The sequence below is a fragment of the Ananas comosus genome, linkage group 7, assembly GCF_001540865.1.
Source record: "Ananas comosus cultivar F153 linkage group 7, ASM154086v1, whole genome shotgun sequence".
NCBI lineage: Eukaryota > Viridiplantae > Streptophyta > Magnoliopsida > Poales > Bromeliaceae > Ananas > Ananas comosus.
The window spans coordinates 14,300,757-14,318,958 of record NC_033627.1 but is presented as its reverse complement, the minus strand read 5'-3'; the positions used below and the strand labels follow the sequence as shown (position 1 = coordinate 14,318,958).

Sequence of the window (18,202 nt, the reverse complement as noted above, 5' to 3'; positions counted from 1 at the left end):
TCCTCCAAATCAATATATTAGTCCTCCTCCTAAACAGAAACTTCTTAAGCTGTACTCTTTTATATATTTGGAAACTTATACATCATATATATATATATATATCATCTCTATTCATGAGTTTGAAGTACTCAATAACTCGATCGCAAAGCGCACTCTCTTTATGAACCGCACAGTTCGAGCTTTGAACTTGTATTTCGAATATCCACAAACTGTGCCACCAGTAATGTAATGTGATCAAATGTTATTTGTTTCAAGTCGAAAATTTTAAGCAACCCATTATATCTGAGAAATTAGACTTTGTCTTCATTATCATCATGATGCTAATTGACCATCATTAACTACTTAATGGGTAAGCTTACTACGGATAATTAATTTGCTCAACTAGTTTCTTTAAATTAGAATCATTACTTCATATGTTTCTTTCTTAAAAATCCAGCATGCCAATTTAAAAAATCAACATAAGAATAATCCCGCATAGATTGTTGGTAAATAGAGGAATAAAAATAAACATATACTATTAGGCCCAAATCTTTACTTATGTGTATTGGGCCGAGTGCGGCCCATATTTTATTTAATAGGCCGGGCCTGGTATTGTAGCTGGTCCTAACCCAACTCACTACTAACACACTGAGACCTCTCAACGTGGCGAAACCGTCTCGAGCCGCGGCGGCGGGTTAGGGTGTCTTCTGATCCCGTTCTCTTCCTCTTCCTCCTCTTCTTCTTCGTCCTCTCGAAGTCGTTGGTAATGGCGCGTAGAATTTTCTTTGGACCCCACGGATGGAGGAGACCAATATCTGGGTCATCGTTCTCCGTAAAGGACGCGAGTGTGGTAAGGAAAAAGGGTCCCTATCCATGGAGACTTAAACAAACAAAGAAAGTTTAATCATTTATCTGACCCTTCCCTTGGACTAAAGCAGGAAATGGTGAATTGCGAACATCTCATCATCTTCGCCCCAGCCAATGGTTTGACTATTAGCTCAACGAAGAAGAAGAAGCGAAAATCACCGCAAGATCTTCGGCATTTGGCCTTAATAAGTCGGCTCGATCTTGGATTCATCCATGGTAAGAAGCAGCAGCAGCAGCTTTACTCTGCTTCATCTGATTGGTGTATTTGCTTTGACATCTCGATGTTCGTGTTCGACGACGGACTCTCTGTTAGCGAACCAATCGCTTCCGGACGGCAAAACACTGGTTTCCGCAAGCGGAACCTTCCAGCTCGGCTTCTTTAGCCCCGGCAATTCCGCAAACCGATACGTCGGAATATGGTTCGACCAAATTCCGAGCCAAACTGTAGTGTGGGTCGGCAACAGAGGCAGTCCGCTGGTCGATGCGACCGGCTCTCTTGTTGTCAACTACGACGGCGATCTGATGGTCGTGGACGGCAAGGGGAGTTCCACCACGTTGGGGTTTGGCTCCGGAATGAGAGACGCAAAGGCCACCATCTTGGACTCTGGCAATTTCGTGTTGAGTGAAAGCGGCAATTCGTCGAACATACTGTGGCAGAGCTTTGATGACCCTACTGATACCTGGCTCCCCGGCATGAAGATCGGACTCTTCGGCCGGCAAAACCGGCTATTAACTTCATGGGCAAGCTCCGATGATCCTTCTCCGGGAGATTTCTCTTTTGGCGTTGATCCGCTCAGCTCGGACCAACTCTCCATCTGGCGGAAGGAGAGGGTTTACTGGACCTCCGGATTCTGGAACGGTACAAAACAAATCGGGAATCCATCTTCGACAATTAGTTCTGTATCTTTTGAATTTGTCTATCGCGACGAAATCGAGATATACGTCACCTACACTTACGATAGTAAAGACGTTCCATCTATGTTCGTGATTGACTCAGCGGGACAAATCCAGTGGCTAACATGGATAAAGGATGATCAGGGGTGGCTTCTATCTTGGGCTCTGCCAAGGTCCTACTGCGATGTGTATAATGCTTGTGGATCATTTGGCGTCTGTGACTCATTAGGATCCCCCCCTTGTTCGTGCTTGACAGGTTTCGTACCAAAGTCTCCGACAGATTGGAAAAATCTAGCTTTTACTGGGTGCCCTAGGATGGCAAATCTACAATGTGGGAGTAGCGGAGAGATCGATAGATTTGTTGAGACATCCAATATGGTTTTTCCTCTGAATCCACAAGTATTTTATGTTGGGAGGGCCGAAGAATGTGAATCAGAATGCCTGAATAACTGTAATTGTACTGCTTATGCCATGTTAGCAACGTGCAACTTGTGGGAGGGAGAACTTATGAACTTGAAGGTACTTAATCCAAGCGATTACAATGATTCCAAAGTTGCTAACGGAACTATTTATATCCGTCTTGCTGCATCAGAGTTTGCATCTGCAGGTATGATAAAAATATATCTTATAGAGTTGAGTGTGGATAAGTGTCCATTCTAATATCTGTTAGCTGAGATTGATTGATGCTGTTCAGTGTCAGGAAGATAAAATTCAAATTTTAAATTATTTTAAAATAAAATTTAGTAAACAATTTATTATTTGCAAATATCAAATTTTTTTTGCCAAACAGTTTTACAAAATCACTTTAGAAAAATCGCTTTTCATCTAAACTTAGTCAAACGCTCTACAACTTTTAACCAAAATCAATTCTCCAAATTAAAATTAATTATGCAGAAATTATTTTTTCAGAATCTAGGCCAAAAAGGCCCTTGCTAATGTTGAAATGTTGTTGCAGAATGATTGAGAATAAAATTGTATCCTTTGCTTCTTTCCTTAATTAGAGGTGGCGATTTAGGTGATATTAAATCACTAAAGGCTCTATTTTTACATACAGGGGACAAGAGGAAGAAGAGGAAGAAGAGGAAGAACCTTATTGTTGGTATCACAACAACTCTCTCGTTTCTCATCTTTTGCTCTCTGTTGTGTCTTATGTGGACCAGAAGACGCAGAAATAGAGGTAATCAACTGTACGAAGATCATAAGTGCAAGCTAGGGTTTCTTAGTGCCTCTTTGATGGCATGTATAACTTGAAAAGAGATTTCATTTTTTTTATTTAGGGAGAAAGAAATCGTATGGTCAACAATCAGTAATCACTTTCGGCACTACTGAAGCAATTAGTCTTTGGGAAACTGAGGAGAGGGGATCTCAATTCTCCATGTTTGATTTCTCTCGCATTAGCAATGCCACAAATAACTTTTCAGCTGAGAACAAACTTGGAGAGGGTGGGTTTGGACCTGTCTACAAGGTAAATGTATGTTTGTTTGTGTTATATCCTTCGAGAAACGGATATCCTAAAGAGCAAATGCCTGGATATATGCCATCTCTGAACCCCTTATTTCTAGTGATTCATGTGGGAGCAGTTATTGAAGTTCTAATTAATAGGGAAGGGTATATATACATAGACTTTGTAATTGCTGATGTTTGACATACTCCTTATCAACTAATTACCACGTCCCTCGGTAAACAAAATATATATACTGAACCATCCAAATAGGCCACTCAGATATAGCCGGGTCACAAGCATATCGATGCCTATGAATATCAGACCAGTTTTAGTTACAGACTTATAATATCTTTGACTCCATCTCATTAGCGTGCTTGATCATTATGATCCATAAGGATCGTCTAAGAATAAAAGAAAGATAAGTTTGAGATTTTGTCATTTCTACAATTAGTATGAGGATAAAAATTGCAATCTTAGTTGACGCCTTATACCACAGCTTGATGGACTAGAAGGGCTAGCGGATAAACTTTTGTATTGCCATTTCTTTCTACTCTGCAGCTGATGACGGTAAGCATTACCCCAAATACTATGTAATTTATCTTTTATGTAACCTACAAAATGCTGATTGGATGATAGAAGCCTCCTTGTATCTGTTAACATCTTTAATTCGTCTCTTAAAGTGGCATCCCTTTTTAGGCAACACACAGAATGTTTTTTGCAATATTGCAATCATCAAACAGTCGAAAATTCAGTTACTTGTTTTCGAGAGAGAGAGAGAGAGAGAGAGAGAGAAAATACACACTGTTAATATGGGCTTCAACTAGTATTCAAAACATAATCACATATTGTTTTTGCTTTACAAAACTTATTTCAGGGCTTGTTGCCAGGGGGGCAGGATATCGCAGTTAAAAGACTTGCTGCACATTCAGGACAAGGTCTAGTGGAATTTAAGAATGAGATTCTACTTATAGCCAAGCTTCAGCACAGAAATTTGGTTAGGCTCCTGGGTTGTTGCATTCAAGGAGAAGAAAAGATACTCGTCTACGAATACATGCCAAACAAAAGCTTGGATTTCTTCCTCTTCGGTTTGTTTCAATTCAATTAATACTTTTATCTTCAAATTTTGATTATTGGTTCTTTAACAGTTCTCAATCATGGAATTGTGATGTTTTCAGACAAAACGGCAAGAACACTACTAGAATGGAGAAAGCGTTTTAACATAATCGATGGGATAGCTCAGGGCCTTCTTTATCTTCACAAGCACTCTAGACTGAGAATTATTCACAGGGATCTGAAAGCCAGCAACATTCTCCTGGATGAAGAGATGAATCCAAAGATATCAGATTTTGGCATGGCAAGAATATTTGGCTCAAACGAAACACAAGCCAACACAAACAGGGTTGTTGGAACTTAGTAAGTACTGCTTAATTCTTATTTTGTCCTCAGGTTGTACAATCTATTTATTTATTTTTTGAGGAAAGTATTTGGTTTCTTGATGTTTTTCAGTGGTTATATGTCTCCTGAATATGCAATGGAAGGTCTTTTCTCTGTCAAATCTGATGTCTTTAGCTTCGGGGTCTTGCTTCTGGAGATTGTAAGCGGATTGAGAAATGCAGGCTTTCACCAATATGGCAATTCTCTCAGCCTCCTTGGTCATGTAAGTGATAAAACTGAACAATACTTTGTTCTTATTTGGCCCGATTTCTGTAATCACATCTACTCAAAAATAGAAGCTAAGAATATAGCATCAAAGGATATTTAGAACTTTTAATTGTAGCGAGAAGCCCAAACGAGCATTTCAAGACTTTTCAATAGTTCTCTCAGATAATACTTCTGCAGAAGATCCTGCCATGCTGACAAAGGCCTTTTATATCGCAATTACTGCTCTTCCATAATATGTGGTGTCAAAGAAACTGATCACTAATAGCTCTGATGAATGGAACTTGGTAGGCATGGGAGCTGTGGAGAGAAGGCAGGTGGATTGAGCTGGTGGATGAATCATTAGGCGAAGGATGTCCGGAGGAGGTGTTGAGATGCATTCACGTGGCACTCACATGCGTTCAGGAGAACGCCGTGGATCGGCCGACCATGTCGGAGGTCATTGCGATGCTCAGCAGCGAGAATGCATCCTTGCCTGATCCTAAGCAGCCTGCCTTCATCACCGTCAGAATCGCAGTTGAAACCAACACGGATGGGGCCTGCTCTCCTAATGTTGTGACTGTCAGTGTCCCAGAAGGTCGATAGTTCGAGTCTGCGCATAGTGCAGATTGTTTAGTGAATATGCACACTCAACAAATTTTGTTGGGACACATGTACGGACACATTCTGCAATGAATTCGAGGGTATATTATGATAATTCAAATTTACAGGGCTACAGAAGTAGACAATTGTTTTTATTGGTTTTTATAGATTTTTTTTAGGAGATTGTTCCCAATTTATGAAATCTTTGAAGCCATTTTGAAATTTGTTATCCATACTATATGAAATATATATATAAAAAATTAACTCATATTTGAGTGTCAGTGCAGAAAATAAAAGGTTTTTCTGAGTGTTTCCAAGTTTATTTGAAATTTCAACTTAAATTTTTGAGTTTTAATAAAATTAATCTGGGGGTTGCGGATTCTCAGGGAGATTTTAGAATTTAAATATTTTGTTATCATGTTTAATTAGTCAATCAAACTCATGGGTTGACATTTCACCTGTTATATTATTTTGCAAATTATATCAACAATGTGCATTGTCCAAGTCAAACAGGAGGGAGAAGAAACTAATTTCAAAATCTTCTGTTATTTTCACAAAGAAAATATATATGCCTTTCAATTATACACAGTTTCCAGCATTTAATGGAATGGGATACTTTGCACTTTCCCACATGAAAAAAGAAAAAGAAAAAAGAAACTAATTAAAAGGGAGAAGTTGCATTGTGGTGTATTTCTCCATGAAAACTTCAGGATCCTCAATATTCAACTTACTAGTTTTCCATGGTTTTGGAAACGAATCCACAATCTCCGACAGAACTGAAGCGACTTTAGTATCAGCTAAGCTACCACGTTATTCCAACAATCGATCCGGTAGAAAACAATCCAAAATGTTTTGACACCTGAAGCAGCCGAGGAAACTTATCTGTTAAGTGTATAGCATTACCCCGCTATCGGCATTCTATGATGGACATCGTAAGATTGTTGAGTGAATGAATCTCATGCTTGCGAAAATCTTCTCGTCCCACAGATCTTGCAGGCAAAAATGCAGGCTTTTTAGGGATTGGTAGGGACGAAATCTCGCATCTCAGCATCGAAACAACATCAGACATGGTGGGCCGATCTGCCGCTATATCTTGCACGCAAAGGAGTGCTACCTGAATGCACGTTTGAACTTCGTCAAAAGGATGCATATCCCCTATTGTGGGGTTTGCCAGTTCCGAGCATCTCCCTTCTCTCCAAAGCTCCCAACTCTGCAGCATCGCGACTTAAAAAGTAAGTAAACTGCATTTTTGAGGGTTTCATAGGAAACTCAGATTTTACAGAGGTATGTACGTAAGTAAATATTTTTGCAGGGATAGTACTGTAAAAGCCTCTATATTTATTTACGGCTTTATAGAAGTAAAGCTCAGTAACTGAGAATTGCTAGGAAAAATAGGCATACATGTGCAAGAAGATTTTCAGAGCCATCTTGATGGCAATAGTCCGTGCTCCTTAGCCCGGTGATGATCTCTAAAAGTATCACTCCAAAGCTAAAAACATCAGATTTCACCGAGAAGAGACCATTCATCGCATATTCAGGAGACATGTATCCACTGCAAATTCATTTAAACATAACAGAAATTGTAAACCAGAAGGTTGTTATAATAAGAATCACAAAGTATGTGATTGAGGAAGAAAAGTTTCGTACTAAGTTCCCATGACCCTTTTTGTATTAGCTTGGTTTTCATTCTGCCCAAAAGTCCTAGCCAAGCCAAAGTCCGATATTTTCGGGTTCATTTCGCTGTCCAAAAGGATGTTACTAGATTTGAGATCCCAGTGGATGACCTTTAACCTAGAATAATTATGAAGATAGAGGAGCCCTTGTGCAATTCCTTCCACAATGTGAAAGCGCTTTTCCCAGTCTAATTCTGCTCCTTTGGTTGAATCTGCCACGAGAATACTTCCTTAAGTAAAAGAAAATTATATATGTAAAGCAAAAATATGTATCAACTGGATATGGCCTTGCTTAAGGGATTCAAAGTGCAACCAAATATATAATAATCCAAGCTTTTGTTGGGCATATATTCATATATCAATATTTTCTCTTCTTTTTGAATGCAGTAACCAAGGAGCCTGACGAGATTCCTGTGCTGGAGCTTGGCGATAAGTGTGATCTCATTTGCAAATTCTTCGAGCCCTTGCCCTGAACTACTTGACAACCTCTTTACCGCAACTGACTGGCCCTCCAAGAAACCCTGTAGTGCTGGTAAGCAAACATTAACAAATTGGCATGCTATGAAACTCGAGCTTGATTATCTCGACTCCGTTGATACAAATAATTAGACAGAAAAGGAAATACAAAATTTTTTGGACTGATTATAATATGATACTTTGCTAATGAATTTCCTTAACAACTAGTCTAAATTACAAATTCAGTTCCTGAAATTTTACCTGGATTTCAAATTCCACCCTTATAGTTTCTATTGCAACAATTTAGGCCCTGAAGTTTGTTCTGTACAAAAGTAAGTCTGTTCTTCGGTCCACCTTCTAAAAAAAGTGACAGATCAACACCATCACTAAACTTTGTTAAAGCTGGGACTGTTAAGGAAGAAATTGAAACCAATGCCAAACTTTAGGGATGAATACGAAGAGGTCAAATTCAGGGTTAGATTTGAAACTCCAAGGATGAAGATGAGATTCGTGCCAAATTTCAGGGACTAAATTGTAACAATTGAAACTCCATGAATGAAATCAAATCCCAGGTTAAACTTTAGGTACCAATAAGTTACCCATCACTATGCACCTCCCAAAATAAAAAAGACACCCATCATTATCTCAAGATAAACATTTAAATCCTGTACTTCTAATCGCTGTATGGAGTTGGCATATGACCTTGTAAACTGGACCAAATCCGCCCTCTCCGATCTTATTTACATCAGAGAACTGGTTTGTGCAAGCTGCTATGGTTGCAAAACTACAGGAAGAGCAATCGAAGTCATTTTCCTCTTTCCTGTGACGAACTGCAAATTGTAATATCAGTTTGAATTACTTAATTCTAGCCTCATCGTTTTGAAAGATACTAAAGACATTTTATCATGTTGAACAACAAAGGAACAGGTGCAAGGTTGGTAACTATTTTTTATCTATATACACAGAAAAAACATTTACCTTTCGCCTTTCTCCATTTACAGCCACATAAAAAAGCACCCAAGATACACAGTGCAATTCCAATATTGATTAATGCTAGTTCACAACTCTTCAAATTACCTGTCTTCAATTGACCAATTTTAGTCAATAAGAATTACTCAAGTCCTATCGCTACCTTCCGAATATAAATTGAGGATCATAACTGAAGGGAAATTAGTAATTGGATTCTGGAACTGAAAACTTCTGTCGATGGTATGATAAGGAATCCGCAAAAAAGAAAAAGAAAAATTCTTGCCTGAATGTTTCTTTAGCTCTGAAGCCGCCAGCCGCACGAAGAGATCTTGCACTTCATCAGCACCAGCTTGGAGGCCATAAAGGTCCCCAAACCAAAATGAACACCCGGTCCTATTCAGATATGCTGAAGTATAAGCATTACATGAACAATTCTTAGTACACCAGGCTTTACAGTCATCAATACCTAGACTCAAATTTCGATCCTTTGAGGAGAAAATAGGCAGCTTTATATTCCTCAGCTTTAAGAATCCATCCCCATTACTCATGCATTCTGATTGTACTTTTCTTATGCACCCATCTGAATAATCTCGAGAGTCCCAATGTTTATTAACATTGGGCTCAAACCCGAATAAGCAAGTACACATGACCGATGAGTCGTTACTACATAGACCATTAACTCCGCAACTGCTAGGGACCTCACAAGGATGCTCATTGGGTTTAACCAAAAAGGTCACCCAATTTTCCTCACCATCCAACCAAGCCAATTGCTTGTGTCGCCCTTCATGGTCAGTAAATCCCCTTGTGATAATTGAACTATCAGCAAGAGTATAGTAATAATAGCCACTCCCCCAATGATGGATAAAAGTATAGCCATCTAAATCACCTGGGAGAGTGACGGTTGCATCCTGCACCAAGCTGAAGTTCACTCCATTCAAAACTGCAACGCTCCATATAACCTCTGTCCTATTCCATAAAAAGAGCTGATCTGTGCCATTTGGGTCAATTCCAAAGGAGAAGTTTCCTGGTCTGGGATCGGAAGTGCTTCTCCAAGAAATGCTGCTGGTGCTTAAAGTAAGCTTCATACCTGGAAGTTGGTTATCTGTCGGATGGTCAAAGCTCTGCCATACTATATCATTTCCAGAAGAACTCATCTCTCGTAGAACGAGATTACCAGAGTCTAAAAGGGTAGCACTTGTGATGTTGGTGCTTCTATTATTTGCTCCCAGAAGAAAGGATGTTCCTTTACCATCCATGATCTTTAAGTTTCCTTGTTCATCCATGGTAATATATCCAGAAGAATCCGAGATGGGGTTTTCTCTATTGCCAACCCACACCACCGTCAGGATAGGGAGCTTGTGATACCATATTCCGACATAGCGCTTGGTTGAATCGCCAGGACTGAAGAAACCCAACTCATAAATCCCGTGAGCAGAGATTAAGGTTTCACCATCCCGGATTGATTGGCCCGGGAAGAGAGAGTCTGAACCATAAGAATAGTGAAACAAGAAGGGTGACAGAAAGATGAGAGGGAGAACTAGAGAATTACGGGTGCTTCTTTTGGCGCTCATGGTTGAGAAAGCAATGATAGAGTTGATAGCTTTTTTGTTATTCTTGAATGTTTGCTGAGTACGATGGAGATTTTCAGCAATCTGATGAAACCGTTGACGCAGGAGTCAGTCAACAAATTTCACAAACAAGAATTGAGAAAAAGAAAAACATTGCCAGCGGCAGACACCTTTGGAAGGTTTTTGTCAAACATTTGTTACTAATTTATTTCATTAGTCAGCTTAAATATGTAATTTCCATTGGTCAGCTCATTTGGATAGCCTACTAAGTTGGCATGTGTAATGAATTCGGGAACTTCTAATCCTTGGAACACAATTAACATAAAACAAATGGTCGGATTTGCACCTTCTTATTTCAACCCAATCATAAAATTGCTGGAGACAGGCTGAGAGTACTCTCATAGCAATGTGAAGCTTGCATCTGATCTTCTTGTCCACATAATTATGTACATCGCCTTTGACATGCTTTTTATATATCCAGAAAGAGATCTTGGCTGCTTTGTTCGAATCCTTTGTCATGAAGGTAGGAAACAATCTGCCAATATTGTGTTCCTCTGCACAGGTAGAGGATGCAAAGGATCATTTAAATAGGCTTTGAGAGAAAGACCTCAATCTTCCTTGCTTCCTTGTTTACCTTTGCAGACTTGCGCTTGCTCACAATTCTTCTAATTGCTTAGTATCTCTATATTCATATATTTTAATCATTTTGGTGGTAATGAATACAGATCAGGTATTGGCATACCCAAAACGTCACTCCAAATTTAAATCCTTTTTCATTTCTGAAAACATACAGAATGTGCACAGGAATTAGACATGAATTCTATCCCCACATGTTTTACAGGTATACAAATAGTAATCAATAGCACACAATACAGGAGACATCAATACAGAGTAGAAAATATAATAAGGGTACAAAGAAAGAACATAGATAAGTTAACAAGAGAGAAGTTTGTTTATAGAGAACGGGGCGATAAGGAAACTGAAGGAACAAATATCAGAACCTTTTCTCATCTTCCGCATGATAGGCTCAGTTATAACATTTAAGTTATAACTTTCTGAATTAGCTGCAGGATTAAATAACAAACAGCATGTCATTTTTTCAAATTTGGTCTGATTAAGACCCTAATATCTTATCAAAGGTTACAATAAACAGGAAGCATCTCACCATTTATAGCCACGATATAAAAGCACAAAATGCGCGCACTCTACTTGTAGATACAACTGAAATAAATTAAAGCATAGAGCTACAATCTCATAAAATAGTCTTTATTATATGGGAAAAAAAAAGTTAGGTTTTGACAGATACTCCATAAATGAGAAATATGAAGTAACTTACCTGAATGTTTCTTTAAATCTAAAGCTGTGACACATAAGAAATATACTCCTTAAAGGCCAAATACTGAAGAGCTTATTGGAGGCAATTGAAGTTCCCAAGAAACCCAATCATATAGACCTGCATTAATCATGGCTAGCATTAACTGATAAGTTTGATAAAAGAAGCGAAAAAAAAGAAAGTAAAAAATGGTTTGACTTGACTTGTATCACCACATCATAAGTTTGAAAAGATTGCATAAATTAGAAGGATATAACATCATTATCAAATTATCACCTTCATAGCGCCTCGCAAAATCATCTACCGAAGGAGTTGACAAACCGTTACTCATGCCAAGAAGTCATAGTTAGGCCACATACACAACTAACAAAAAGAGAGAAATTGTAAACAAAATTAGGGCTTGTTTGACCCTAGAAGAAGCACTATATTAAAATTTCCCCAACAGGTTCTCTACATGTCAGTTTCAAAAGCTCCAAATTGGAGCTTCTTGCTATTGGCACTCAAAATCTTATTTTTTACGTCTTGCCACCGCAAAAGCTGCCGAATTTTTCTGTTTCCCAGATGCTATACTGAACCAAATAGGCAATTGATTTACTTGTGATCATTTAATTCCACTGCAAAATACACAACAGGACAAAGCATTCAATGTCAATGCACAAATTTTCAAACTGAATTATGAACCTCACAAAGATCAACGATGTGCTCACGGAGTCGCAGAGAGGACAAAAGCGCTCTTTTGCGTCGATTTGACAATAATCAATGGGGCATTGCATTGTAGAGGAGTGGAGGAAGAGGATGGTCGCCGATTAGGGTTAGGGTTTCGAGAGGTTTCGGCCGTGGGAGGCGGCGAAGGTGGCGGTGGTGGAAGTGGGCGGAGAGTCGGCGGAGATCGGCGAATCGGCATCGCGGGACGGGAATGCAATTGGATCGGATCGGATCGGATCGGATCGGATCTGTATATTGTGATGCCCGAATACAACTAATCAGAATTCGGTGCCGAAACAGCTTGAATTGCCGGATACGATGCACTTGCAATTGAAATAGAACCGAGAATTGATTTAATCCATATTTCCTTGAAGTTCTTCGATCTTCAAACTATTTTAATCAATTAGGTTGAAATTTTTCTTAAAAAATAGCTTTATTACTAATCGTTACTCAGTTTTATTCGCTCAAAAGTAATTGAAACCTTGTAAATTTGATATAGTCACTTACGTGTTTAATGTAAATTTTAATGCAATAATCTACAATTTTTCAAATGAAAAGTAAAGAAAATAGAACTTTGATTGAAACCTTTTGTTTGAGGGGGGGGTCTACATTCATTTTTCCCCCAGATGCATTTTCCATATGATGGAATGCACCAGGACATTTGGTGTTATATCAATAAATTTTTTCCCCCCAAGGAAGTGTAAGATGACCTTCCACCTTCTCTTTTTTTAATTATTTTTTAATTTTCTTAGGACCAACTTAATTTGTGTGAAAATCAAAGTAATGATTAAATAAAATTATTATTCCCTAGACCATCTAGTTAAAAATGTGAATGGATGCTATATGGAGAGGGACCAGTTCTCAATTGTTCCCATTGGATACACAACTAAACAACTGATTCACTTCATAGGGTACAAAAACTATGACTTGATCTTTTATTAACAAAGAGAATTTTTTCTGCATCTTGTGCACGGTGCACCTGTATGCTTCATGCACTGCGCCTAATTTTTGTGCTAAAAATGTCTTAAGGTCGAGGGCGCAACCTGTATAAAAAAAATTATAAGAATTAAAAAATTTATTACTAAAACATCTAGTAATTAATGTTGACAATTAACAGTAGAAAAATGCTATTATTTATCTGATGAGTAAGATTTTGCTTTTTTTTTTTTTTTTTTGAGAGATAGGTAGCACGTTATCCGCTTCGTTTTATTTTACTAAGAAATAAACTTAGCTGGAAATGTGAATCAACTAGGATTCGAACTTGGGTCTCGGGATTTAGATTTTGATTTTGATTTAAATCCTTTCCAATAGAACCTTTTAGATGTGTGGTGTATGAAACATAGTTGTACACCCGGTGCATGCAATAACTTCTGAGTCACCACGTCAACATATACACGCTGTCTGGGTCGGCTACAAGGTTTGGTCAAACAACAAACGTTGACGCGGATTCTAAACCACACACGCACCACAAAAGAGAAAGTCATGCGCACCACGCAAACAAAATCATGAAAACAAATATCCACATTAAAATTGCAACTAACAGTTAAAAAATCTTTATTTATTTACATCATAACAAATACTTTCCAATTAACATTTCTCCTCACGTGAATGAAGTGGGTAGCGAGTTACTTATTTCTCAAAAAAAAAAAACATTTCTCCTCACGTGGCTTTGACATTTAAATGAGTCCTGTTATTTCACAAACATCTCAGAGGCCATGTTAATGCGTGCTCAATGTGAAAACATAGCTTGAGAGCTATGAGGACACGGCCATGCCCACTTCTCCTCCATTTTTTGCTTCCTCTTCTCATCTTCTTCATCTCTCCCTCGATTGCCGCGGATTCGCTAACTCCGGCCACGTCAATCGCCGCGAACCAGACGCTGGTCTCGGCCGGCGGAGCCTACAAGCTCGGCTTCTTCACTCCACCCGGCTCTTCCAACACTTTCTTAGGCATGTGGTACAATAACATCCCGGTACAAACCGTTGTGTGGGTCGCAAACCGCGCGAACCCGATCGTGAACTCGACCGGAGTCCTCACTCTCGACCCGACCGGCGTTCTTTTCCTGGCCGATCGGCTCGGCAACGTGGTTTGGAATTCCAGCTCGGGATCATCGAATATAACCAATCCAACAGCTCAGCTCTTAGACTCGGGAAATCTTGTATTGAGAGGAGAATCAAGTAGTAATGCTACGGAGGAGATTGTATGGCAAAGTTTCGACCACCCGACGGACACGTTGTTTGCAGGAATGAAGCTCGGTTACAAATTCAAAACCGGGTTGAATCGGTACATAAACTCGTGGTTGAACACAAATGATCCTTCTCCAGGAGAGTACTCATTCAAGATGGATCCTCGCGGCGTGCCGGAGTTCTACTTGTATCAGTGGTCCACGAGGATTTACGCGAGTGGCCCGTGGAACGGCGAGGAGTTCACCGGAGTTCCCGACCTCAAGTCGAATGATATGCTCAAGTTTCTGTTTGTGTCCAACCCAGATGAGGCCTACTACACGTATGAGATCGAGAACAGCTCAATCATTTCGCGGTTCGTGATGAACTCTTCCGGGCTGTTGCAGCGGTATGTGTGGATCAATTCAACACAAAGCTGGAGTGTGTTCTGGTCTGACCCGAAGGACGATTGCGACGACTATCGGGCCTGCGGTCCGTACGGCGTATGCAATGTGGACGACTCGCCGATCTGCAACTGTTTGCCCGGGTTCGAGCCGAGGTTCCCGCAGGAGTGGAATCTGAGGGACGGGTCAGGAGGGTGCGTGAGGAAGACTCAGTTGAGCTGCGCTGGGGACGGGTTTCTGCCGTATCAGAATGTGAAGCTGCCGGAGTCGACGAATGCGACGGTGAACATGAGCTTGAGTCTTGAGGAGTGCAAGCAGAGTTGCCTGCAGAATTGCTCCTGCAAGGCTTATGCTACTGCAAATGTCAGTGGGGGAGGAAGTGGGTGCATAATTTGGACCGACGATTTGTTCGACATGCGACAGTTTGATCAATTCGGGCAAAATCTTTACGTCCGGCTCGCGGCGGCTGATATTCGTAAGCAATTCGTTCCCTGAAATTCATTCGATCGAATTGTCGATTTGTCACATAAAGTTAGCTAAATGTTCTTTCTTTTCTGTTCTTGCATTTTTGTCCATTTTGATCATCTATCATTAAGCAATGGAATCATCTAATGATACTTTAATGGCGAACCGGCATAGAATGAAAATGTGAAAGAGGATACTCCCTTGTGAAAAAGTGGTAGCCTTGTTTTTTGACTCATTCAAAGTTGTATCCTTTCTCAATTTATTCCAATAGCTTGACCATTCTCCATTGGCTAATTTTAACTTTTAAGAGTAGTCACCAATTACAAAGAATATTAGTTAAGTAGTAATCATTCATGACATGCCAAATTATCTTAATGTATAATATACTACTTTAATAATGTTATCCGTTGGATGGTACATATCCACTGTATTTGAATTCAGCAATGCAGAGCGTTAGGTGGAATATCACGTTAGAGACATCATAATAATATAATACCAACATTAAAATATGTGAACACCAACTTTGGAGATTGTTACTACCTAGTATATTAAAATGTGATATCCTCAATTTAAAACTTCTTTCGACATGTATTATGTAATTAGCTAAGTTTTGACTCCATTGATTAGAAAAACTAACTGACTCAATTTGTTTCAGCTAATCTGAACGCAACTTCCAGTGGTGGGGACTCCAACAACAACAAACTTGCAATTATCCTTCCGACGATTTCCGGGGTGCTTCTATTAGGAGCTTGTGGATTTTTTATCTGGAAAAAGAAGAAGGCGAAGAATCAAAGCGAAATAGTATCGTTTCCGCCAAATGTTGGAAACAGGCCTATTTCTGTCAGAGTCAAGAATCAAGTTGGGAAGGACTCAACACAAGATCATAGCTTAGAAGATGAAACAAGTACTCACGAAGATCTCGACCTTCCAACATTCGATCTAGGGGTGATATTGGATGCTACGGACAGTTTCGCATTGGCTAATAAGATTGGAGAGGGCGGATTCGGCCCTGTTTACATGGTAATTAATCCTTGGAGCAATGTGATTGATGTGCAGATTCAATTATGGTTAAGATACAAAGTGCGCGGAGATAATTATGGAAATTTTTATAACTATGTGTTGGTTTTTTTCAGGGAAAGCTTGAAGATGGACAGGATATAGCTGTAAAAAGGCTCTCGAGGAGATCGTCGCAGGGCATTGACGAGTTCAAAAATGAGGTCAAGTTGATTGCTAAGCTTCAGCATCGAAATCTCGTGCGCCTTTTGGGTTGCTGCATTCATGGAGAAGAGAGGATGTTGATCTACGAATTCATGCACAATCGAAGCTTAAACACCTTTATATTCGGTATGTTCCTGAACTTGATGTTTCATACAAATTAGACTTATCTAATAGCATACTATTAGTGCAAATTATATATAATTGCATAAATTGGTCGACTTAGGCCCTTGTTTTCATGAAACTTAAACTAGAACAATTTTATGTTTTATAAATTTCATGGTTCAAACTTCAAATACTTCCACTATTCATATTGTAATCTACAATGACCTGTTCATGATATATTCTAACAACTTGACATGATACACTAAGCAGATGAAGAAAAGCGCGCGCAATTGAGCTGGGAAAAGCGCTTTGAGATAATTTTGGGGATAGCGCGGGGATTACTGTATCTTCATCAAGATTCAAGATTCAGAATAATACACAGGGATCTAAAAGCGAGCAATATATTGCTAGATAGAGAGATGACACCGAAAATATCGGACTTCGGAATTGCGAGAATATTTGGAGCCGATCAAACCGATGCGTACACCAGGAAGGTAGTCGGGACGTAGTAAGTAATCATTCTCAAATATTTCTATTAAAGATCTGGTGTTAATCTTCACAAAGAAGATTAAGACTTCTACTACGCTTAACCTTTATGTTCTTTCTTGGCGGCTGCAGCGGTTATATGTCTCCTGAGTACGCGATGGATGGTGTTTTCTCCATAAAATCCGATGTATTCAGCTTTGGTGTGTTGGTGCTAGAAATTGTCAGCGGCAAGAGAAATCGCGGATTTTACCATTCAGAGCTCGATTTAAACCTCCTCAGATATGTAAGTATGATAAAATTTGAAAATTTCTTGTCCCATGTGTAGCTACTGCTCTAGTTGACCCTCAGGATTTACAGTTAAAGTTCTGTCAAAGACTCATAGTTGAGAAGGTGACAATTAAATCCACATATCCTTACCTTAATGTTTTCTACGAACCACGCGCTTGTCACATCTTCACCATAGCTAGCAATGCGAACAAATTGAAGCTTCATCATGAAAGAGTACCCTATGCCACAAATGAAATTAATGTCCAAACTTTTTTCTCAAGTATAACATTTGGAATTTCAGAATTCATATAACTTGGTTTCTCATTGCAATGAGCGACGGAAATGAACCTTTTATACATATTGCAGGCTTGGAGATTATGGAAGGAAGGAAAGAGCTTAGAATTCCTAGACCCGAAAGTTACATCATGCGCAGCCTGCGAAGTCGAGAGGTGCATACAAGTAGCACTGTTATGTGTTCAGGAGCAACCGAGACACAGGCCGATGATGTCCTCAGTCACCATGATGCTAGGTAGTGAGACTGCATCAATGCCATTCCCGAATGAGCCTGCATTTAGTATCGGCAGGGGCTTTTCGGATATAGAATCATCGTCGCAGAGCCACACTGCAAATATTGTTACTGTAACTATTGTAGAGGGTAGATAAAGATGTGTATCAACTTTTTTTTCTCTTTTTTGTTTTCTTTTTGGAGGTTTTGCGGAAATTGATTTTACTGTTCTGACGTTCTTTCCGTGAATATAATCTCATGCACAAGAATTTGTTTGATACTTCAATTGTACTCATGATATTGGTGGAAAGAATTAAAGTTCTTTTGATGTATGTAGTAATTGCACAACTCAAAAGGTTTTCGAGCTAATTGCCTATTTCATCAACATGGAAAAAATATAACCCAATGCTAGTAAACATATTTATAAATTTTCCTACCAGCAAAAAGTGGGAAAGAAAAGAAAA

At 39.2% G+C, this 18,202-nt stretch overlaps 3 protein-coding genes across 15 annotated transcripts; 2 read left to right on the top strand and 1 right to left on the bottom strand.

The window, feature by feature from the left end:
* Positions 641-5,578, top strand: LOC109712368 (G-type lectin S-receptor-like serine/threonine-protein kinase At4g03230). 4 transcript variants are annotated; one of them, XM_020235907.1, is made up of 7 exons: positions 643-2,347; positions 2,795-2,917; positions 3,018-3,205; positions 4,059-4,269; positions 4,360-4,597; positions 4,691-4,841; positions 5,135-5,578. In XM_020235907.1, the coding sequence occupies exons 1-7, from the start codon at positions 1,060-1,062 to the stop codon at positions 5,426-5,428; spliced, it is 2,493 nt and encodes an 830-aa protein (XP_020091496.1). In that variant the 5' UTR covers positions 643-1,059; the 3' UTR covers positions 5,429-5,578. The 4 variants fall into 4 exon arrangements, with proteins under 4 accessions (XP_020091497.1, XP_020091496.1, XP_020091498.1 ...); XM_020235908.1 differs by lacking the exon at positions 5,135-5,578 and having other exon boundaries at positions 641-2,347; positions 4,666-4,836; XM_020235909.1 differs by lacking the exons at positions 643-2,347; positions 2,795-2,917 and adding an exon at positions 3,681-3,751 and having other exon boundaries at positions 3,161-3,205.
* On the bottom strand, positions 5,953-12,410 carry LOC109712370 (receptor-like serine/threonine-protein kinase SD1-8). 9 transcript variants are annotated; one of them, XM_020235911.1, is made up of 12 exons: positions 12,132-12,410; positions 11,701-12,038; positions 11,428-11,544; positions 11,257-11,312; positions 11,093-11,155; positions 8,807-10,870; positions 8,533-8,631; positions 8,257-8,384; positions 7,412-7,619; positions 7,073-7,310; positions 6,827-6,977; positions 5,953-6,635 (listed from the first exon to the last, which is right to left on the bottom strand). In XM_020235911.1, exons 6-12 carry the CDS (start codon positions 10,092-10,094, stop codon positions 6,333-6,335), a joined length of 2,415 nt encoding a protein of 804 aa, XP_020091500.1. In that variant the 5' UTR covers positions 10,095-10,870; positions 11,093-11,155; positions 11,257-11,312; positions 11,428-11,544; positions 11,701-12,038; positions 12,132-12,410; the 3' UTR covers positions 5,953-6,332. The 9 variants fall into 9 exon arrangements, with proteins under 9 accessions (XP_020091500.1, XP_020091502.1, XP_020091503.1 ...); XM_020235913.1 differs by having other exon boundaries at positions 8,807-10,175; positions 10,438-11,312; XM_020235914.1 differs by having other exon boundaries at positions 8,807-10,645; positions 10,726-11,312.
* On the top strand, positions 13,739-18,070 carry LOC109712365 (G-type lectin S-receptor-like serine/threonine-protein kinase At4g27290). 2 transcript variants are annotated; one of them, XM_020235903.1, is made up of 6 exons: positions 13,739-15,170; positions 15,816-16,180; positions 16,294-16,504; positions 16,751-16,988; positions 17,099-17,249; positions 17,600-18,070. In XM_020235903.1, the coding sequence occupies exons 1-6, from the start codon at positions 13,886-13,888 to the stop codon at positions 17,894-17,896; spliced, it is 2,547 nt and encodes an 848-aa protein (XP_020091492.1). In that variant the 5' UTR covers positions 13,739-13,885; the 3' UTR covers positions 17,897-18,070. The 2 variants fall into 2 exon arrangements, with proteins under 2 accessions (XP_020091492.1, XP_020091493.1); XM_020235904.1 differs by lacking the exon at positions 17,600-18,070 and having other exon boundaries at positions 16,751-16,974; positions 17,099-17,247.